This window comes from Parus major, chromosome 1A, assembly GCF_001522545.3.
Source record: "Parus major isolate Abel chromosome 1A, Parus_major1.1, whole genome shotgun sequence".
Taxonomy (NCBI): domain Eukaryota; kingdom Metazoa; phylum Chordata; class Aves; order Passeriformes; family Paridae; genus Parus; species Parus major.
The window spans coordinates 43,151,684-43,175,531 of NC_031773.1; the positions used below are offsets into that span (position 1 = coordinate 43,151,684).

Genomic DNA, 23,848 nt, shown 5'->3' on the forward strand with positions numbered 1-23,848 from the left:
TCAAGCTTAGAAAGACCTGTGCAGAGCAGCATGAGGAGATTGAGTGCAGCCAGTGCCAAACCAGGATCTTTGCACTGACAGCGTATGGTTTGGACTATGCCTACTGAAGTGCATGTAATTTAACATGGTCACTGATTTCTCCTCTCCTATGTAAAATTATCTTCTCGTGCCCCAGAGAATGGTAATCAAATAAATCCAAATTTTTCATTTCTTAGATGTCACATGTGAAGAACTTTTTGATGTAATAAAATTTTGAGTGTCTGAAAAAGTCTTCTCCAGTATCTACTGATTTAATCTATCCTATTTTCTGTTCAGTTTTGGTTTTGGTTTTTTTTTTTCCTGGTTCAGAAACTGATTTTCTGTGGTTTTGGGAGGGCCATATTTATTATAATTAGAGGTCTACCAATGTGAAAAATTTCTTAACAATTTTTTGAGTGTTAAAATGTGAAATACAAAGAAAGTTTACCAAGAAAAGTCTTAGTCTTCAAGCCTCTAAACACAAACAAGCTTAGCTGTAACCACATGGTTACCCTTTCGAGTTTCAATGGTATCTTTTTTCATTCTCTGAATGCACACAAATAAGTTCATAAATTAAAACAATCTGGAGTAAATTTCTGAAATTCCAAAGCAAATTTGACAAAACAGGGTTTTTCCTTGGAACAAAAATATCAGTTTAAAGCAAATGTGATGAGATCTGAACTTAAAACCCAGTTATCCTGGGGAGTCACACCCCAGAGGAATGCTGTGAACACTGGCTCCCAGTACATTAGTCAGCAGACATGAATTTCATTAAATCCACAGGGCTCCACACCCAGCACTGTGCTATTGTTCAGTCCAAGCCAAAACAGTAGAACAAAGCTATTATGTGGCATTATACAACTAACTGTTCAAGGTTTTTAAGTTAAATATATTAAACTCACAAAATGCTGACAGCAGAAATGAACATTTGGTATCACAGCTCAAGGAGGCAGGGTTAGATATAGGACACTGTCACCTTCCCAGTTTTCTCTCTCTGCTCACAGTGCATGGCAGAGTGCCAGTTCTGGCCCTGTGCTTCCCCTGTCTGTCCTGCTCTGTCCTGACCACATCTACCCTGGGAGTAATTTTTGTGCCTTCCTTGAAAAAGCAGTTGATAGAAACTTCCTTAGTCCCACCACTAATGGTGTCACACCATTACGTGGCACTAAAGCCAGGGGGAAGATCTGTAGTGAAATACAAGAACAGTTCTGGTTTCTTGCCTTTCTCTTTCATTCTAGTTTTCATCTACAGCAAAATGAATGACTGTTTCCAATTTAAGACTGGAGGAGGTGTGAAGGTGAAATAGAAGACTAACCTGGATATAAAAGAAAATACCTGGTGAAAGAAATATACAGGTACTGCCTCCAGCACTGCAGCTGTAAACACTACTTCCATTACTTTCCCAGAATGAAGAAGGAATGGAGCAACCCAGAAGAAAGTTGCTACATTGGCAGGCTGTGGAAAGGAAATTGTTAGTGCTTTTCACCCTAACAGTGAAGCTGAGAAATTACTTCCTGTGTGAGGTCTTGAAAATTTTCTTCAGGTAAGAACTTCCACTGTGTGAATGGGAATACATTAATACATCAGTGTATTAAATAATATAAAATTGATTACAAATCTCCAGTTCAAAGCATAACTTTCTGATACTTTAGGTTCATACCACTCTAAGCTAGGGTTTTCAGGAGATATGACCTACAACTATTTCTGAGGCTATACAGTGTCTCAGTTTGTTATGTGAAAAAGAAGACTGCTTCCATCTGCAGTTATGACTCAGTACATCAAGAAAGATGCTTTTATTATAAAAAATAGGTTTTATTACTTTACCATAAATACCCAAAACAGCAGTCTAGGGACCCTTGGCTGTCTGTAGCCTTTCATTCTTTACCAAGACTAGGCACAGGCACAGAGATGTGCTGTCAGGGAAATGCTCACTGCAGCATGTCCTAATGTATGTTTCTGTATACCTGCCTAATGCAATAGCTCGTTGTCACAGAAATATAAGGAGTCTTCCTGAGACACTATTTTGTTCATGTGAATCTTCTAGTTTAAAAGCAATTTGAAAAGGAAGCTCTAAAGAAGGCCCTAAGCTGACTTTTATATTTCACAGCATGAAATATATTTCACACATCTATTGATGCAAACTGAGAAGCATTTGCTTTGTCCCAGTCTGAGTACACACACAGCAGTCTGTGCTTCTCAGGGTGACTTTCGCCACTGAGAGAGATGAAATTTACTTCTTTTCAGAAGCACTCATACATCCCTTGAAACCTGTCCTCCAAGGGACACAGATGTTGGGACACGAGCTGAGGCATGGCAGTATGTTTGGATTACAGCTGACGGGCTGAAATCTAATTTGTGTTTGGCAAAAATAGAAAAAAAAAGCAATCACTAAGAAATGTGGAAAGAAGGCCACAGTGAACAGAGTTAAATGTGAATTTTTTGTCTGGTTTTGCCACTCTGATCTTGCTACTTCATCTAGGTTATAAGAAAATTTTAGTGATGGCTGAGGAAGCACAAGAATCCTTTGTCCTCAGCAATGGGTGACAGGGAATATCTTTCCTTCTAGAGTTCATAAGACATATTTGGTCTCACGCAGGAAACATTTTCCTTGTCTAATTCCAGCATTTAGGCCTAATATTAAACCTCCAGTCATAAAAATTTTCCCATTAACTTTGGTGAATTTTTACAGCTGAGTAAGGACTATGAGTTTTGGAAACTAAGCTAGGAAAAAGAGTATTAAAGTGTCATACACACATAAATAATGGCATCAGGCTCAGAAATACAAACAGAAACAAATACAACATCCCACTGTTCAACTCTTCTGGGGGCTGATATAGGCCACTTACTCCCTAGTTGTCCTTGCCCACTCCCTTTCCAGGATTAAACCACAGCTGTTGGAAACAGCTCCCCCACTCCATTCCATGCCATTTCTTGACACTTACATATGGTTTGAAAACAAAACATGAAAGAAAACATAACATACCCTAAAAAAAAGTCTTTTTCTGAAGATCATAACTTTGCTCGGAAAATAGGGCAATTTGAGCAGTCTCCTTAGAAGAAAAATAAGAGGAGGTGACTCTGTGTTGTCTTTCAGGAAAGTGTTTTAAATCCTGCTGATGTTTTGGACTGCATTCAGCCCTTCCCTCAATTCCCCAGCCACTGCCTGCCTTTGTCCGGGAGGTTAGTTAAGAAAAACGAATAGTAAGAAAACAAAAACCTCCAGCTAAAAATGGTACTCACAGGTCTTTCCTGGCCTATGGCCTGCTGATACTTTCACCTTATCACGTTGTCTAGTACAGCATGAAATTGGGAAAAATAGCATCCATTAATATCATGTGTACTAAACCCTGACTGGCAATAATAGAAAAAGGACAAAAAACTCTGAGCTGGTAAGGGCATTCTATAAGATGTGTCTCATTCTCTCTGCACCTGTGAGCTTGGATCATCTTAAAAGCAGCCAGATGGGGAACATGGAACCTGTCGTCGGCCTGTTCATGTCAATATTTGTTTTGTCAATGCAGTCAGGCCAGCTTTTTTCTCCCACTCTGCAATTTTTTTTACAGAGCATTCCTATTTTTGCACATTGGTTATCACACTATCATATGTGGCGCTAATTCTGGGCCTGGAAGTAGCATAACCTGGAAAATTCTTTACTTTGCTCTGTCCAATGTGCCCTATTCACTGAGAGACTGATGCACACAGCCTGGTCCAATAACACCATCTCAAACTGCAGAGACACTCGGTTAATCCTGCTTCTTCTAGCTCTCACACAGTTTGCTTTCACTCTGCTGGACTTTACTATATTCTGTGTTAAGTGTGACACAACTCTACAATTTATTTTCAGCCTACTTTTTTTAAGAAAGGAGGTTTACATGAAGGTTCATTTTCAGACAAAATTGGTGGAATAACACACCCAAACATAATGATGCTTGGACACACTTTCTAAAAATCATCATCTGCGTAGACAACAGCAGCTCAAAGAAATGTTCCCACCTAAACAGAGACAGGCCAAACTGCTGAACCATGTGGCACAAGCCATCTCCCCCCCTCTGTTGGGGTATCACAGTGACTATGAATGATGCCAGAGTCATTCTGGGGAGGAAAGAAACAATGCTCTGAGAAAACTGCCTTTGTGAGTTCAGTTGATCACAGAAATATTTATTCTGCTTGTGAATTTTTTTTCTCTGATGCATTTCCCAATCTCACATTTGCAGCTTCTGCATGAGATGTATTCTTATTTTATCTGTCTCTGGCTAGTATCTCTCCTTCTGTCTTTCCTGTGCTTCTGTAGACTTTATGGACTCCTTTATCTGTCACTTCACCTCTAGGTTGCCAGGGTCTGGCAACCTGTTTTGGCATACACCAGATCAAATGGAACAGGAGCACAAGCACTCTTTTTCAAGCTGTCAAAGGCACTAGAGGGGTTAGAAGAAGGGGCAGAGCAGTCAGATGTATGAGAAGCTAATGGAATAAAGTAAACCACAAAATCACTGCTGTCAGATATCCTGGGACCATTACACTGTCCAACTTCAATAAACACACAACAGGAAGATGTAAGATGACCCAAAAGGGAGAATGCAGGGAATTTGGCCATTGATGCTCTCCCTTTCTCCTGCCACCATCCACAATAAAACCCAAACCAGATTGGCTCTGTAGATTCTGCTTTTACCTTATTTCTATTTCTAGAATAGAAAGCAATAAATCCAGAGTGTTCTAGGCAGCATTAGTGCACATGCATTCTCAGCGTGAGAGCAGTGGATATCGTCCTGCAGTGACACTTGTTTGGAGCAGGGTGGACTTTGATCAGTATTAGGGCATTAGCTTAGTCTTTCTGAGTCCTTTTCTTGCTGGGAATTGTATCAAGTCAGGAGCGAAGAGATGCCCATGGGTGTGAGCCAAGGGAGGGGCAGGTGGAACCAGACGGCCTCGGTGGGGCCAAGGGGACAGAATTGGTACCTCAGTGAGGAACAAGGCATTACCAGTTTTCCCAAAGACCTGCCTGCACAGCTAAGCAACACAAGGCCCATTTTTAAACTTTATATGTTATCCATTATAATGGCACTACATTATACTGTGTTGTGTTCAAGTATACCAAGGAGGAAAAGCATTTTTCAGCCAGCATGGTTATACTAGTAGAAAACCTGTGAAAAGTATAAACTCATTAAATTAATTTTAAGGACTGGGCTGATTAATACTTCATTAGTAGATGCTGGTAATATTGGCATTTTGCCTTGGTTTTCTATGTAGTAGTAGAAACGGGACAAGGCAGTGTCCTTTATCATGTATTAAAATCTTCCCATTTTTGATCTATGTGACTTGGAACAAGTGATTTTTTTTCCCCTTGGTATTATTTTCCTTCCGTACACAAGTTATCTCTCGTGTAAGTTACATTTCCTCAGTGCCCTCAAATGGTAAAACCTTGACAATCATACATGCCGTAAGGGAATGTAGCAGCTGTTCCTTCTGACGGAAAGGGCTGTTTTTTAAAGATTTCTTCTTTCCATTTTTTATCGCGCCCCGCAGACCGGAGTCACCCCGGCCGCGCCCCCGCCGCCCCCTCACGGGCCCGCGCGCGCACACCGGCGGCAGTGCGCGTGCGCGGCCGAGGGACCGCCCCCTCCCGGCCGAGTCCTCCGCCGTCCCGGCGTGCCCCGCGCGCACCACAGAGCGTGGCGCCGGCCCCGCCGCTCTCCCCGGCTCGCTCCGTGCGCGCGAGGCGGCGCGGCCGCGGCGACATGGCGGGCGTGGGGCGGGCGGAGGAGCGGGAGCAGCACCTGAACGGCGAGCTGCCCCCCGAGCCCGACGACAAGGACGGCGCGGCCGGGCTGGGCGCCGAGGATGGCGCCAAGAAGAAGCGCAAGAAGAAGAAGAAGGGCAGAACGGGCCCCGCGGGTAGGGGCCGGGCCGCGCCGCGACCCTGCGCTGACGGGCTGAGCGGCGTGAGGGGCCGCGGGCCGGCACACCGGGGAGCGGGAGCGGCGGTGGGCGGGCGTGGGTGGCTCAAGGGTCCCGGCGTGCGGGTGCGGGGCGCCACCGAGGCCGCTGTCCCGGCCCGTGGCAGCGGTGCGGGCTAAGGGGGATCCCTGCGGCTCGGACGGGGCTGGCGGTACCCGGAGGATGCTGCTGCCGTTCGGCTGGAGCTGGGGTTGTCCTCCTCGGTCCGCTGTGCGCAAGAGAAGCCACCGCTTCCCTCAAGCTCTCCTATGCCCCGGGGGGAGAAAGGTGTAAGACTGCTGCTGTAAAAGTCATCCCGCCTGATGGCGGCTCTGCACCCCTTCCAAGTTCTCGGAGAGAGCTGGAGCAAGTCTGGGCAAATAGCATAAAGGCGCGATGGTTTGGGTTTGTTTTAGCAGGCCATCAGTTAGCGATGATCATGCTATTCCTTTATAATTATCTACTTCACGCCCATATTATCTCACAAGAGCAGGTTGCTGCTATGGGAAGAATTAGCTACCGTGGCAGAAAAAAGTAATCGGATGTGTCAGTGTGTACCCCTTACAGTTTGGGGCTGCTTTAAGACAGAAAAAAGCATTAGGTGCTCAGGTATCTGTGGGATGAGTACAACATAACGTTTTATAAAGTTTTGGGGGCTATTGTTACTAACGTGGAGTTAATGTTTTACTGTAAGTCGTACTTTAACTTTACAAACAGGACAGGAAACTGATAAAGAAATGGAAGGTGCTCTTGATGATGTAGCAAGACAATTGGACAAGCAAGCACTGGAGGAGAAGGAAAAAGATGACGATGATGATGGCAAGTATAACTTATGTTTTCTCTTAACATTTCCAGTTTCACCTTCTTCCAAGGGTCCCTCTTAACAGACTGTTTACAGGTGTCTTACTTTGTTTGATTTTGGTTGGGTTTCTTTTTGGAGAGGCGAGATGCAGCTGTCTATACTTTCTACTTTTTGTCAATGATTTTGCTGTCACAGAGCCATAAGTATAAAAAATAAAAGAAATACAAGATTTATTAAAGGTGTGTGTCTTCAAAGACCTACTGAAGGGAAATGTTTAGTTTGAGATAAGGTAAGCTATAAATCTTTCTTACTTGTGTTAACATGGTCAGTAGACATTTATGTTCCAAATTATGTCTCTTATTCTTGGCTTAAACCAAAACATACAGGGAAAATTTTAAGGGAGCGCTTTAATAAATAGGTTTTAGAGTCATTACTGGTGACTTGAAACCAGCTCATCTATAATTACAATTTTTCATTAAAATTAAATTGGGAGAGATTAATATATAAGAAAGACACATGCTTTGTGTGTTGCTTTTCTAAGGAAAAACTACATGCTGTGTAGTTGATTTTCTAAGGAAGAGCTTTGAAAGTGTCTATATTGAAATCCTGACCAGGTCTGTCTTTTCTGTAGGAGTATCAGATAAGGGTGCTGTGTTTCATTTGATTTGATGAATAGTTCTCAACAGAAATATGTGTTTAAGAAAATACTAAAATAGTAATTTAGTTTCATTTTTCTGAATTACCATATAAAGTTGGCTCAGCACTTTGAGCAGTCTGCTTAAATCTTAGTTCATTTGCTGGAATTTGTCCTTCCAGAGTTTCGTTTTAATGAGTTGGGTATGGAAGTTTTAAAAAATTAATTCAGAGTGCTGAGACATATTAAGTAACAAATTTATCTTTGACCATTACCAATCTGCAGCATCAAGTTTAATGCAGGTACTTCACATAGAAATGTGTTCTTATGGTTTGTTTTGTGGTATCTTTGTTTATGGAGTTGAAATTAATGCAATATGTGCTTTGCCATCATTGCAACTTGGGGAAGAAGTATTGAGGAGGGTAGTGAAAACTGTAAACAGTGAAAAGAAATCTTAGAAATCATTAGAATAGTGAAGAGTTCTGTCTCAGGAGAAATAACAATGATAGTTGTAGATCAAATGCTGTACTCTTACCTTTTTTACACTATTAGCAATTGTATTACAGTATTAGAAAGCATAAAAAAATTAAGTGAATTAATAATTTTCCCCTTTTTTTCATGTATTAGACTTGGATGTGTTTTTAGTAAAAATGATACTTTGCAGAAAATTAAAACTAATTAAAGTTTTTTTTGAAGACAGCTATGTTCTTGCCTGTGCTGGTTCTCACTATTTGCCATCTCAATTGTATTGTTTATTTAAACATGCTGCATTAGATGAAAATCAATAAAATGCCTACTCCCTTTTTTCTTTTTTTTTTTCCTCTTGATAAGCCTGTAACTGAGCGGCCTCAAAAAGGAGACTATAACTTCTGAACTCTAGGAGAGATTAGGAAGTGTGCTTTTTATTTCTCTTGCCATGTTAAAATATACTGATATGTAACATTTTTACATGATACTGTGCTAAGTTATTAAATGGCTATACCAAGGTTAGACTTCTGTTTTGTTAAAATCTGAAATTGCTCTTTTTGGTGACCATTTTTTTCTTTAGCTGAATAACCTGAAGACAAGCAGAGTATCAGTCAGATGCAGTAGTTATGTTTCTGGCAGCACGGTTAGTCTGCAGTAGTCTTCAAGGACATGAAAGCATAGACAGAGTTTGTTTGGCTTGCCGTTGGCAGTTTCACGTGCAGTGATGTATGAAAAAGCTACAATACGCAGATAGCAACAGCAGCAGTGTTTAAGAAATGCTGGGGTTTTTTCCCTTCAGTTTAGGCCTGGCCTTTAAAAAAAACCCAGAAATCACTTGATGAGTGAATTGGAGTATGTCTAATTTCTTTATGAATGGTTTGGACACTGCTCAAGGTCAAGACAAATGTGACAAAGTTACTACATTTTAAATAAATTTATATGTACTGGTAAGGATTTTTGGTTACCTATTAAATACAGATTGATGAAGAATGTGGTAGGTTGGAACTTTATTATAAATACAAAATATTTTTATTTGTAATTTTTTAGAGAAACTTAATTTAAGATACTTAATGCCAAAATGAGCTGGGGAGGGGCAGGAGTGACATTACTGAAATTTGCCCCAGCTGCAGAACTACAGCACTCATCATGGCATAAAATTGCAGATGGTATTGACTGACCATCATGAGAGGCTTGAAATCTAGTGACTGGAGTGGCTGGTCAGTGTTTTGATTTGGTCTTGTTTTGAAATGCGGACTTCTGTATGAACACACTCAAAATGGAATGCTTTGATTTGATTCTAGGAGTTATTTTAATTTTACTTCCTCTTGTATATGAAAATGTTCTACATGCAGATGACTAGTACTTGTCTACTTTGAAAAGAATTTGTGTTTAAGGACCAGAAGGTTTAGGTAGCTGATAGCACCTGAGATACTGAGTATGAAGTAAGTTGGCATCAGATGTAGCCAAATGTGAAGCCTGCAGTGTTGTTATTACCTCCCAGGTGTGACTTTAAATGATGTGGCTGATTGTTGCCACTTACCTGCTGTGCTCCCTGGAACCTCCCATTGGTATTGGATTCATAGAATGTTTTGGGTTGGAAGGGTCCTTTAAAGGTCATCTGGTCCCAGCCTCTGCAGTGAGCTGGGATGTCTTCAGCTAGATCACATTGCTCAAAGCCCCATTCAGGCTGACCCTATTTCCAGAGACTAGGCATCTTCCACCCCTCTGGGAAACCTGTTTTAGTCTTTGACCACCCTTGTATCTCCCATATTCAGTGGTTTTGCTGAGTGTTGTTTGTGACCTTCCCTGTTATCTCAAGATTAAACTTATCCTGGCCTAGAGTGCTGTCATCTTTACTTCTTTGGGGTCTTTATCTTTCCTGATGCAGTAAGTTCTTTTAGCTGAAGCATCAGAAGATGGGGTGGAAGTAGCAGTTTCTAGCTTTTTGTTAGCTGTTGTGTCTAATACAGTTCTCTCTTGTGTCCTTCAACAATTCCCGGGCATCTAGTTGCCTGAAATGAGAACAGATGAGTATGAGGTAGGACTTTCTGTAAACACTTTACATGAACTCTCTTTTTTCCTCTGTTTGGTGATACGTTCGTTGTTGGCTTTCAAAACTATTTTATTAGGTCTCTGGTGTAGGGACTGAAAATGCTGATGGTTTGGCAGCAGCTTCTGGAGGTTGTTTTGTAATCCATTAAATTCTGCTGTAATAGAAGTGTTTTCAGATTGCCTAGATGTTTTTGTGTTTTATTCAAGCTCCTTTCATTCTTTTAAGATTATTTTATGTTCAGCTGAGCACTTTCTTTCCTATAGATGGAGAGGGTGAAGGAGATGGAGCAACGGGGAAAAAGAAGAAGAAGAAGAAAAAGAAGAAAGGACGTAGGTATCAAGCACAAAAATACAGATTATGTGAACATTTGGCATTTAGTGTGTGCAAGCGCTGTTCTTGCAGCTGAAACAGATTTAGGGGTGCAGTTTGTGTTTGTAGGCTAAATTGTCTTCTTTCTGGTATCCTTGAATGCCATTGAGGGCATTCATTGGCCTTGAGCATTGGCTAAACAAAGTCATATGAGGGCATTGTGATACGATGTTGTCTTGGTAGAAACCCAAACTCCAGTTAATGGGACCTTTAATAACTTCTGCTGTTTAACTTTTATGGTGGAAATAAGATGGTTAGTGTTTCCAGAGTCCCATGTGTAACACTTTCTTAAATGATACTCAACAGCTAAGGTCCAGACAGATCCACCTTCTATTCCAATATGCGAGCTATTTCCCAGCAATGTATTCCCAAAGGGAGAAGAATGTGAATATCCACCAACACAAGATGGGTGAGTGTTTTAAGCCTAAGAAGTAAGTGCTTTCATTTTGATGTGCTGAAAAAAATATTAATGTACAACTAAATGGCCAAAATTAGTAATGTACTTTGGGTTTTGCCCTCTTTTTCTTTAACTGGATTATCCAGGAACTCAATGAATACAGGTCTTCAGGCCAGAAATGTTTGTCTTTCCCTTTTAATTAAGGTGTAGCCCATATGAGCATAATTGCCATGAGGCAGGGGGCCCTTGAGACCCAGGGTACTAACAGACTTTCAGGAGGCAGCTTGTAAGAAAGACATTGTCTGAATTACAAGTGAGTGAAGGTTTAAAATTCAGGGAGATGAGACACTATTATGCAGCTGTTTTGTGACCATTGGGATGCCAACTTTGTTATTTATTTTTTGGTAGAGGCATGTCAATTTCTTCATTTAATTTAAAAGCCTACATGGTATATTCTGTACTTTGCTTCTCTCTGAATGAATTGTAACCTCACCTGTTTTTGTAACTCATAGTGATGTGGGACTAATGTGCAGTTGCACTAAACAAGCAATAGCTTCCAGTGGTTCACTGGAACAGAGGTCTGCACCCTTATGTTTTTACAGGAGACTACTATTTCTTCATGCATCGTTAGAAACTAGGGAATACCAACCTGAATGAGTTTTCCTGATTTTTTTTTTTTTTTTGTTTTCTTTTCCTATGTGAAGTGTTGTGGAAGGTCATATTTTACAGAGACACAGGATATGTGGCATAGAATTAGCTTGAATTATATACAAACTTGAATGAAAAGACCAAGTATTACTGAAAACTTTGAAACTTCCCAGGAAATACTGAATCAAAGCTCTCAAAAAATAGTTTGAACCAAAGGGAGGGAGTAGGTAAATATTTGTATGTCTGAAAGCATTGTCTAGTTTTCAGTGACTTTTTTTTCAGAATGAAAGTATTTTGAAATTTTTTTATTGGTTATTTAAATTTAATGCCTGTTTCTCAGAGAATATAAGTAAAATAAGTAAGAGTTCAATACCCCCTATAAATTGTGTTCAGATAATAGTTTCATTTTTATGAGATGAAAATTTGCTTTTAAGGAAGCTTTTTCTTCTTTTTCATTACTTCAGTTTGAACACAAGGTGTACTCCTATTTATTTATAAATAGACTGCCCTGTTTGCATGCTCAAGATCAGCATGTTAATGAGGAGCTTGCACAGAATAGTTCTGACAGGCTGATCCAGGAATGATTCTTTAAGTATTTAACATGTGCCATGTTCATAAGAATTATTTAAGTAAACTGGGAACTTAGATAATAAACAACTTAATCATGTACATAGTTTATTAACTAATAACACACTATCTTTACACTTCTAATACATATTCAGCTATTGAATATTAAAATATTTGCTCTGGTTTAACTACTATTTATTGAAAAGAAAAAGAACAAAAGCCATAAAAACAAACCTCCTCTCATAGCAGGGGTGTCTTTTCTGAACTGCAGTATTTATCTATGGAGGAAGAGTATTCCCTTCTAAGGAACCTGAAATAGTCTCCTCATGTCATGTGCTTAAACAAATATGTGCTTATTTTTCTTCCTCATTTAAATATTTAAATCTTACTACTTTAGCATTCCCTAATATGAGCAACTACTTAAATTATTAGCTGACATTAATGCCAGGATATTTCATATTCTGAGTAACAGCTTCATTTTATATACTGGTGGAGCATTTTTGTGCCATGCCTTATTCATGCTGAGGTCAGTAGGGTTTTGTCTTTGATTTTTTTAAGAGTTGCACTTCTATTCTTAACTGTTGATGTCATGTGCTTTCTAAAGTTACCTCTCATCAACCTACAGCTGTATATTTTGTGTGAGAAGTTCAGCTGGAAATGGATGTCATTCAAATTTCAGGAAAAAAAAAGCAGATAATCAGTACTTCCATAGGCAACAGACTAACAGGTTTAACTTTTTTATATCTCCAGAATTTTTTTTTTTGAAGCTTGTTTTTTCTTGAAGACGTGGGAATTTGAAATTACACAGCTGGGATGGCAGAAAATAAGCAGTATTTCATGATACACCAATTTTGTTAAAGTAGAATTAAGGAATTCTTGACTCTGCCTACTTGTTTCTGCCTCTCTGCTGTTAGAGTCACAGACTGGTTCGCTTTGGAAGATACCTTGAAGATCACCTAGTTCCAACCTCCCTGCTATGGGTAGAGACACCTTCCACAACTTCTCCAGGCAACCTCTTCCAGTGCCTCAATGCCCTCACAGTAAAGGATTTCTCCCTAGCTTCTAATCTAAACCTACCATCTTTCAGTTCATAGCCATTACCCCTTGTCTTGCCATTCTGTGACTTTGGAAAAACCCTTTCAGCTTCTGGGAGGTGCTATAAAGTCTCTCCAGAGCCTTCTCTTCTCCAGGCTGAACAGCCCCAACTCTTCTTAGCCTTTCTTCATAGGAGTGGTGCTACACCCATGATCATCTTCAGGCCCTCCTCTGCACTCACTGAAAGAGCTCCATATCTTTCTTTTGTTGGGAGCCCCAGAGCTGAATGAAGTATTCCGGGTGGGGTCTCACAAGAATGGAGTAGAGGGGCACCTTCCTTGACCTGCTGGCCACACTGCTTTTGATGCAGCCCCATGTATGATTTGGCTTTCTGGGCTGAGTGGACATTGCTGGATCATGTGGAACTTCTTGTCCACCAATACCCCCAAATCCTTCTCCTCAGAGCTGCTCTCAATCCATTCTTCACCCAGCCTGTATTTGTGGTGAGGTTGACCCAGGATGCAGAACCTTGCACTTGGCCTTGTTGAACTTCATGAGATTCACACAGGCCTACCTCTCAAGCCTGTAATGGTCCCTCTGGATGGAATACCTACCATCCAGCATGACTGGAATATCTGGGTGAAGATAATTGGGGAAATTTTCTAGAATGCTTTGATCACTAGAATCTAGTTTACTGTGATCCTGCAGTGAAAACTGCAGGCTGTGAACTGGAGTGAAAAGCTGGACCACATGGCTTGGAGCAAGAGTTGAATTTCTTCAGCTGGCATATAGCAGGCAGCACATTAAGAAACTGCCAAAAGCTTGCTAGTTAGCTTATGTACCTGGTGGAGGACGTGATGTTTGGTGTAAAGCCTTCATCTGACCAACTGATTTTTCATGTGTCCTGAAGTGCTTAGGCCCTAGCAGGAATTCTTGATGCCTCCCTTCCTGAGCTCCCAGTACAGCTTTGTCAGCAAAATGCTTTGGGTCTGATACAGTGTTCTTACATGTAGAGGCTGTTCTGGCCCCCAGTTGACTTGTGTGAGGTGACTATATGCTGAAATACAGTAAGACAGAGTGAGGATGGCTTCCTGCCAGTTTGCTGGAGTTTGCACTCAAGTCTGTGACAGATGGCAGAGCAGCTGCCCAGACTCTGTCAGCAGTTCTTGCTAGCAAGGGGTGTTCGCTGCTGGAATCCAGAACAGTCTGAAAGGATCCTTGAGTCTCTGTCCCCAGTGTTTTTCTGCAGTGCACCTTTTCCATCTTCAGTGACTACTGTGTTGGCAGAAGTCCAGTTTTCTAGTGGCAGTGCGGGGGACCAGGTTTTGCAGCCCATTGCTGTCTTTTTTTTGGTAGGATTTGCCAGATTGAGGCAAATTGTAAGAGTAGTATGTGTGATTCTTGCTACTGGAGCAAGAAAACTGGTAGAAAGGTAAATGTAAATTGCACTTTTATCTGAAAAGGAACAGAAAGTTCAATGAAAACAAGCAAAAAGGTCTCAAAATATTTTGCATATCCTCTGATCATCCTGACAAAGATATATGGATTATTTGCCTGTTATCCTCCTTTAAATTTTCAACTTTTTTTAAATACTCAGTATAAATATAGATATATACTTATGAATTCACATATAAGTATTTATTCTTAGTTCAAAATGCAGCAAAACTGCAGGGCATAGTCTCTTGGTTCACTTGTACCTGTTTTTTGGATGTCAAGAAAACTCAAAGTGGAGCTAGGTTACAAGTCTATGAAACAGGTAAAAAGCTACACCTTTGGATTTCAAAAACTAATCCTTTACGCTCTGGGTACTCAGTTGTTTGCTTAGAATCAAATCATTTGCATTAATTTCTAAATTTGAAAACCAGTGTACTTTAGCATCTTTCGTCCATCTTTTCCACCACACTTTTTAAGATCACCTGCCAGCATGTGTAGCTGTGTATTGTTATTAGTAGTTTTTGTGTTGCATAGCATGTATGGAGTTCTTTGAGACATCACTAGGCTTTTTTGCATTATTATGTGGTTGCAGCTTCACCATTTGAAGGGTTGTCTCTACTTTGTAGTCAGAGTAGTCTTCTAGCCAAGTTCTGGTTGTTGGAGGACTTAAATTACGTTTTTGTTTGTTTGCTTTCATGGAACCTTAGTTGGATTGTATTTTTGCATAATGCAAAATATATTCAAAGCTGATCTTACACTTAGCCCTGTATTAAAAGATATTTGTGTATTTATTCTATGAACCTACCAAAGAGACAGAATGAGTGGTGCTCTCCCATAAGAAATATTAATTCACCATCCAGCCCATTTAGAAAGTAACATTCTGGCATGTGTCATAGTTACCATGCACTGTGTTAGGTGTTATTACCTAAGCATTCTGAGTGTGAATGAAAATCATACTGGAACTGCAAGCTCTTAAATTTTGAAGATGCTTATTGTCTGTGTCAGCAGCGGTTTCTGGGCCAAGCAGCCACACTGCAGTGCTGAGGTTCATCTCTATACAGGAGTAACACTGTCTGAATGAATAAGATTGGGGGAAAAAAAAAACACTTTTGCATGAGCAGAAACTGCTGCAGTTTTTTGCCCTGCTAAACTTAAGGTGGAATTGCAGGCATTAATATGAATTTTATATGCCTGTTCTGTCTCTTTGAAAACTTGGTAATCCTTCAAGCACCATGCTTGTCTGGGCCTTTGGTAGGATGTTACTGCCTTTCACAGCTGCTAGTGTGTAGTACTGGTAGACTTCTTTTTTTTAAATAGCCTTCCTTTATTCTGAAAATTGTATAAATCAGAATCTTTTCTATTACACAGGAGAATGTAGAGCTGACTGGTTAATAAACACTTTGCAGGCTTTAGACAGAAGTTGTAATGACTGCTGTGATTATAGTAACTTGTTTGAAATATTTCCTTTATTTTCAAGGCGAACTGCTGCTTGGAGAACAACTAGTGAAGAAAAGAAAGCACTAGACCAAGCCAGTGAGGAAATCTGGAATGATTTTCGGGAGGCTGCAGAGGCACATAGACAAGTGAGGAAATACGTTATGAGCTGGATAAAACCTGGAATGACAATGATAGAAATCTGGTGAGGACACACATCTACTGGAAGACTCTACTGTAGATTTTTCTTCATTTTCCAGAGGGGGAGAGATTTAGTCTTAGTTTTATGTGCTGAATTCACTGTGTAATGAGTGTTGGAGAGATTTGTGTTTGAAGTCCATAACCAGTGTTGCCAGTTATTTCCTTTAAGTTTCCTCTTGTATTTTTAGCTTATGCGGCTTTACAGGGCCTGGGATTATACGGAATTTTAAACTAAGCTTTCCATGATGTTCACTTACTTTGATTATATGCTTCATTTAGATTTCAGTGCCTTTGCTACTCTGCAGCGCTGCTTGGAGAAGCAGCAATAACAGTAGCACTGCTGCTGCTTGCCAGAATTATCATGAAATGCCATGTGGACAGTGCAGGTGCAGTCTGTGCCTGGGACTGAGCAAAGAGGCATAAAACCAGCATGGCTGTGTATTCAGTCCAGGGCAGGAAGGTTTGTACTATGTTTAGTCTTCATTGACTGACTGATGTTTCTGGTGGAAACACAGTGGGGTTTTTTATTATTCTCAGTAAGAAGTAACTGAGAAAACGGATTCAGGTGAACATAAATTTGATTAAGTTTAAAGAAATAATTAGCCTAGACTGATTTTTGTGACTCTTCCAACTATTACTTTTTCTGTCCTTCAGTTTGTCTAGATTGAATGTCTACTGTTCAAGTACTGCACCTATCCAGAACAGTTTAGCTTCCAAAATCAGGTGCTTTCAGCCTGGTGTGACTGAGGACTGTACTGACAAGAGTAGGATAGTAAGAAAGCTAATGAGAGCTGATCCCCAAGGTAACTGTGCAAGGATAACAGAAAGAAATAATATACCATGAGGAAATGTAGAAGAAAAGCAGCTCACTAGTCTGGCTGAAACAAATCTGTCAAATTACACAGTTTGACTGCTCTAAGCAGTCATTTTCTCAAAATATGACTATTCTTCCTAAAGTACCTCATACAGTGGGGCCTTGCTGATTAAAATACGCTCTCTTTTTTCATATTTCTCTTGCTTTCTTAAAATCAGTGTTTGGTGCACTGCAGTGAGCAGCAGTTTACCTCATTCACTGACACTTAAGGGGAATGTACTGATGGACATACATTTGTGGATTTGCAGTAGCTAGCATCTTGAGATTAGACAAAACCAAAAAACAAATACTAGTCTCACAAGGTTTTATTTTATCATAGTTATCACTCAATTTTTTTAAAATGTCCTTTAATAATGAAAAGTTGTTGTTTGTTTTTTTTTTAATAAAGGAGAGGCTTTACGTCCTTTTTCCCACCTCCTTTTAAATCACAGTAATTGTAAAGAATGCATTTAATTTGCCTGAACTTTGGTTGTCTTAACCTCTGCTGCTCAGGAAGAATGGGTTAAATGTAGCTTGTAAGGATAAATATTTTAAACTTAGATTAAAAACAATAGAGGATTCATCTTTTCCCAAGAAAGGCTAGAGAAAACAACATAAAGAACTGAAAATTGTTGTGTTCTGCCTGTGTTTTCTAGCCTAGGGTTGTCAATCTACTCAGCATACAAATAGTTTGATTTGACATAAAAGCATTTACTTTAATATTTTTCTGAGGTTTTGTTCTTGCATTGATTTATTTGAAATTATCATAAGAAATACTAATCACAACTGTCTTATTATTTATTTTTTTTCTTCTCCCTCCCCTCTGCATTTTAGTGAAAAACTAGAAGACTGCTCACGTAAGCTGATAAAGGAAAATGGTTTAAATGCAGGTCTTGCATTTCCTACGGGATGTTCTCTGAATAATTGTGCTGCCCACTACACTCCCAATGCTGGAGATCCAACAGTCCTGCAATACAATGATATTTGCAAAATAGATTTTGGAACACATATTAGTGGTTAGTTTTCATTTATTAATTAAAACTTTGAGAATGTTCTTCAATGCAAATGCTATGAAGCTAACCAACTTCTGCTGGTTTCAGGTCGTATTATTGACTGTGCTTTTACAGTCACATTCAATCCAAAATATGACAGACTATTACAAGCTGTAAAGGATGCAACAAATACTGGAATAAAGGTATGACCATTATGTAAGTAATTTACAGAGTCTTTTTCAGTAAATATTGTGATTATTGTCCATTTAAATTTGCACTTTATTTTTCAGTGTGCTGGAATAGATGTGCGTCTCTGTGATGTGGGAGAGGCCATACAAGAAGTTATGGAGTCTTATGAAGTTGAAATTGATGGCAAAACATATCAAGGCAAGTTATTTTCTTTATATAGGGGTAGTTGTTTTAGAAGTGTGTATCTGTATATAGATTTGTACAAATATTGATTTTGATGTAGGATATTGAAAAGACTTTCCTGCTAGGAGTATGGTATGAGTCTTGCATAGATAGATGTTCATGGCTGGCTTGCCTTTCCTTTGGAGAAATGGTCTTGGCTTACCCTTCTAAGTATTGTATCTTTAACAGATAAGATGAATGCTTAACAACAATTTTGAACTGTGCAGATCATTTGTTACTTGCAATTTGGCTTTATTAATAAGCTTTTATTACTCTTGGAGTTGCTGCTCTTAAATAATGAAGCCTTGCTAAAGCATACAAAACTAACTTGTGTCTTGGTTGGTGTTTGTACAAGATGTGTGGATAATTCTGCGTTTGTTTCCTCTGCAATATGACAACTCACTACTGTACTTTTTATATGATATAACAAACCAAATTGCCCTAAAGGGTTTACCATTTGCTAGGAAACTGCCTGTAATATTAATGTTTTCTTCCAAAGTGAAGCCAATTCGTAATTTGAATGGACACTCCATTGGGCCATATAGGATACATGCAGGAAAAACAGTCCCCATTGTGAAAGGAGGAGAAGCCACAAGAATGGAGGTAAGTCAAGTTCTTTATTCTTTCTGTTAAATTTCCCCAGTATCATTGCAAGAACAGTATTTCCTGTGCACTTTCAATTTGTAGTTTTTGTCATCCTGGTGAATAATTGTAGTGGAGTAATGGCTGTACTGTGTAATGATCCTGTACAGGAGTAGTTTTGTCTCAGTGGCTTCTTCATTTTAGCACTGGAGTGTTCAGCTATCTCACACTTTCTGAAAATTGAAGCCTCAGAACTCTGCTATTTAAAAAACAACCAAAAAACCAAAAAATGTCACCAAAAGACAAACCCATCGCTATTGAAATCCGAACGCCATAATAATACGTACTGAAATTCCTGCATATTTATTTCTCAGTGTGTACATGATACTAAATGGTATGTTTGAATGTTGCATTTAGAACCATGGAAAAGGACAGGAATTTATATTTAGGGGTGAACTGGAATTCAGGAAATCAGAGTTTTCCTGGATGACTTACAGGTCATTCATACTCCTGTTTATTTCTTCTGTAATGAAATCTTCTCTCACTCAAGTAATTCTTGTAGTGTAGTTTTGGATGACTTTTTGTGAGTACTGTTAGATCCAGTATTTTTCTTGAAAAGCTTCCAATGCAGTTTTTCTCTCAAGATATAAAATAAGTGTATTTGTAGTTAATGTGAGAGTCTAGTTGAAAGATGTTGTTTGGATAGTGTTCTGGAGCAGGGGAAGGGCAATGGCTGTAGATGATGTGACAAAGTACCAGTTGGCAAGGCAGTATTCAAACATGGAACCCGAGATTTAGCCATCATTTGCACTGAAGCTCTTGTTCTAATGAGATAAGATTTAAAAGTTGGGTGATGAGACAAGAAGCTTTTAATTTCATTCTAAGCCTGAACACTAATGATCAGCAGTAAGTCTATCAGGATAGATAAAACTTGTAAGACCTGATTAGGCACAGGTATGGTCTGGACAGGATTGTTTTTTGAGGTAGGCTCACTCTCCTCACCCAAGACTTGTATCATAGTTATTGACCTATGATGTGCACAAAAAGACAAAGTTTTAATTATCATCTTATCTATAAGGCTGCAAAGGGATTAAGAGTATTGGAAAAGGAAGGTAAAAAAGCTTGTGTGTTCTTAGTTTGACTTAGTTAATGGTTTGGTTTTGGGAAGAAGACATTTTTTAATTTCTTCAGCTTCTGTAGGTTACTTAGGACACAATCCTACATCATTAAACACAGTGAGTTTGGCAATGAAGAATGTGGAGCATAGCCAAGGTCTTAATGTACTGTGCTATTTATAGTATCAAACTGCAACCCAGTGAGTTTTTTGTGACTAACAGGGCCTCTGATGATTCTTATTCAGAAAAAGTGGGTGTTAAGTGAATCTTGTGGCAGCATTGCGTGGGGGTTTTTGAGGGTTTGTGCTTTTTTAATGAGTCAGTTGAATATTCAGGGATATCTTCAAGAGTTTGTCTTGAATTTGAAGCCCATGTTACTGCTTTTCATATGGCTTCTTATTTTGGGCTTGTGACTTTAAAAGTAGGTTAATAAAATAAACAATGCAAGTCATAGTGTCCATCAGTGTTTGATGCCCTGGCTTGTTAAGTCCCTGTCACAGTCCTACTATTAAGGATGTGTGAATGCATATGGCAGAAATTAGTTTGTATAATGGCACTTCAGTATGTTCTTGGCTAGAATTTTGATAATGCCCCTGCAGATATACATTACCTTCATTTCTTGAAGAAATTCATCTTGTGGAATGGAAATGAGCAGGTTAAAGGTATATACTAGCACCTGTTCTCAGAAAATTCTTGCAGAAACTGGGCAGAAAGTTCATCAGTGCAGTGTCTGTAATCAACACCAGTTTGCTACTTCTAAACTACACATTTCCTAGGACTTATATCTAAATAGCACAGGAGAAGGACTTCCAGTTAGCAAATGTAGTTTCTCAGCTGTGTTAGATGTATGCCTTGACAATGTTTCAACTGCAAGGACTTCGAGAAATTGTGTCTAGAAACATGCTGATGCTTCTGGCTTGAAATAAAATGGTACTGATGTAAATAGTTGATGATTTGGAGATAACTGCAACTCTAATGTGTGAAATCTCCGTGCTGAATTTTTTTTAACATTTATTTGGTGATTGAATCGGTTCATGTTTAATTACTTGTATTCAGAAGTTGTAATACTGAGATGTTGTATCGGAATGACACAATGTCACATCTTCATATTGAAACATGTTCCTTTTTTCTCTCCTTAGGAAGGTGAAGTGTATGCTATAGAAACCTTTGGTAGCACAGGAAAAGGTGTTGTTCATGATGATATGGAGTGTTCTCATTATATGAAGAATTTTGATGTCGGGCACGTGCCAATAAGGTTGGATTTTGTTGGTGTATTTTGATAGAGCTACCACTCCCTTGGGATTCAAATTTGATATAATGCATGTTCTTCACTAATAGCACTGTCAGAGGACTCAAAGGACAGTGTTAGCAACTGTTACAAAATACTCTGTTAATGTGGAACAAAACGGAATTATTTCCAAGAAACAGAAAATATGTTTTGAGAATTTTATTTTGGTTTTTTAACAGTCTTCCTACCATTATTTTTTCATGATTTCATGATGATGAGTAATATATAGATTATATTTGTGTCTTCATCTGTGTGTTAAATGTACAGTGAGTTTTTTAGTCAATAGCTGTTCTGTGGTTGTGTGCCACAATTTTTGTCTTACTGCTGTTCCCAGAATCTATTACGGTATTTGCACTGTTTTACTTTATGATATTTTGAGAGTTTTCAGTTTGTTTTATTGCATTGCTGTAAAATGAAGAAATTACTCATTTTTAGGTTCACTGGCTTTGCATTTTGACATTTCTAAGGAGTGCAACCTATTTTCAGAAACAAAGATACTCTGGTGGGAAACAGCAGGCATACGTGCTTTTCCATAGCACATACTAGGAATGTGAGAGATGATAGGAAAAATTAGACTAAAGATCACAAAGAAACTGCTTGACTGAAAATAAGCTTAGTTCTTAGTAGATCTATAAATATATATTTTTAATGCCTGTATGTTGTAAGTATGAATAAAAAGCTCACTGAGTATTTGGCTACAGAAGTGAGAACTCAGCATTTTAAACCACCAAGCTTCTGCCAAAATTAGTTCAGATTACTGATCACTCTGGATCAGGAAGAATTCTGTTTTTCTTTATGAAATGAAATGTCCTTTTATTTTTTTAAGAGAAAGATTCCCGTCTCCATGTTTAATGTAGGCTTGCAGATAGGTTCACAATCTGTTTTGAAGATTACCTATTTGTGGGAGGAGAGTGCATTTTATTTTCTAAAGAGAACGTATGATTGATGTAGAAAGACATCTCCAAGTCTAGGAAATCTGAAAAGACCTTGCAATCTAACCTTATTCTTAATTGGTGTGTTTTGCTTCTGTAGTGAATGCATGCTGGTGATACCTATTTCTTCTCCAATGCATTCTTCTTTGGTTTTTTTTTATTTCAAGGCTTCCAAGAGCGAAACACTTGCTAAATGTTATCAATGAAAACTTTGGTACTCTTGCCTTCTGCCGCCGGTGGCTGGATCGCCTGGGGGAGAGCAAATACCTGATGGCGCTGAAGAACCTGTGCGACCTGGGCATCGTGGATCCGTACCCGCCCCTGTGCGACATCAAGGGCTCGTACACGGCGCAGTTCGAGCACACCATCCTGCTGCGCCCCACCTGCAAGGAGGTCGTCAGCAGGGGCGACGACTACTAACTCAGAGCCACCTCAGCACCTTTATACTCTAGGCTTTCTTGGAACATCCTATACCAGAATTAATTTGCAACACATTGTCTGTTTTAACAGTGGACTGATGTTAATACTTTCCGTATTTGGAAAGGAAGGAATTTAAGCTAAGGCAAGTCTTCTAATTGTAACTAACCATGGAAAAAAAACAAAAAAAATGCTTTCAGGCCTTTAGAAATACTTCAAATTTTTTTTCTGTTCAGGGAAATATGTGCTATAAAGCTCAATTTTCAGTTTGGAATGAGTTATACATTTTGTTCTGAACATTTATGATAAAAGATGCTTTTCAAATATTTATATGACCATATTCCTACTTGAATGCTTTGAATGACTACACCTGATTTCTGCACCCCAGTCCTCTATGATATTGCCTTTTAAACTTCCTGGAATCCATTTTGTAAAAAATAAAGATAAATTTTCAAATCTGAAAATATATATACTTTTTAGAAGTCTGGTTATGATTCTGGTCAGGAGTCCACTGGGAAACTGCTCTATTAAATATTTTACAAACTTGATTTGCCATTTCTTGTCTTGAAACTGGACCTTGTCTTACCCTTCATATGAAACTTGGCCTTTCATGCTTGTTTAAATAGTCTTGTCAGTGCTGCAATACAGGGCAAGAAGTCATCAACACTTTACAGGACAAAATGTGACAACTACAGTAAAGGTGTGTGGTCAAGATTTTGAGTGTGCCAGTCTTTAGACTTCAGCTGTATTAGAACATGGCCAATGCAGCTGGTGGTCTCTGCTGCTGGTGGCATCAACATGCTGCTTTGAGCTGAAGTCAACTCAATTTCAGTGTATGTGCCTATATAATCTGCCACTGGCTTGCCCTCTTGCATAGAGTCAAATTTCATGTGATTTCCTGTCTTTTTAAAGTTCACATTTGATTGCACAATTGGTGGGGACAAGGAAAATATTTGAGTACTTCATGCAGGCAGAATAACCTGGAGTATTTGATGTTTTCATGATATAAAAAGTCATTATCTGTCTTCCTGCTGCAGTGAAATCTGACTGTTGAATCTCATTTGTAAAGGTAAACTAAATCCCATGGCTCTGCAGGCCTATATGCAATGTCTTCCAATTCTGTACCTTTACCTCATTATTTGCATATTAAAATTTTCAGTAGTTACTGGTGATAAAAATGACAGCTCTGGTAATAGGTTAGTAACAGTGCCTTAAACATAAGTGCTTGGGAAACAGACACTTCACCTGCTCCTTTATAGTCACA

At 39.1% G+C, this 23,848-nt stretch overlaps 1 protein-coding gene across 1 annotated transcript; it reads left to right on the plus strand.

Moving 5' to 3' along the window:
* The first annotated feature begins 5,712 nt into the window (after positions 1-5,712).
* Positions 5,713-23,132, plus strand: METAP2 (methionyl aminopeptidase 2). Its single transcript, XM_015627982.3, has 11 exons — positions 5,713-5,910; positions 6,670-6,771; positions 10,173-10,238; positions 10,585-10,687; positions 15,837-15,998; positions 17,682-17,863; positions 17,948-18,042; positions 18,130-18,226; positions 18,750-18,853; positions 21,087-21,202; positions 22,335-23,132. Exons 1-11 carry the CDS (start codon positions 5,754-5,756, stop codon positions 22,585-22,587), a joined length of 1,437 nt encoding a protein of 478 aa, XP_015483468.1. The 5' UTR covers positions 5,713-5,753; the 3' UTR covers positions 22,588-23,132.
* Positions 23,133-23,848: the final 716 nt, after the last annotated feature.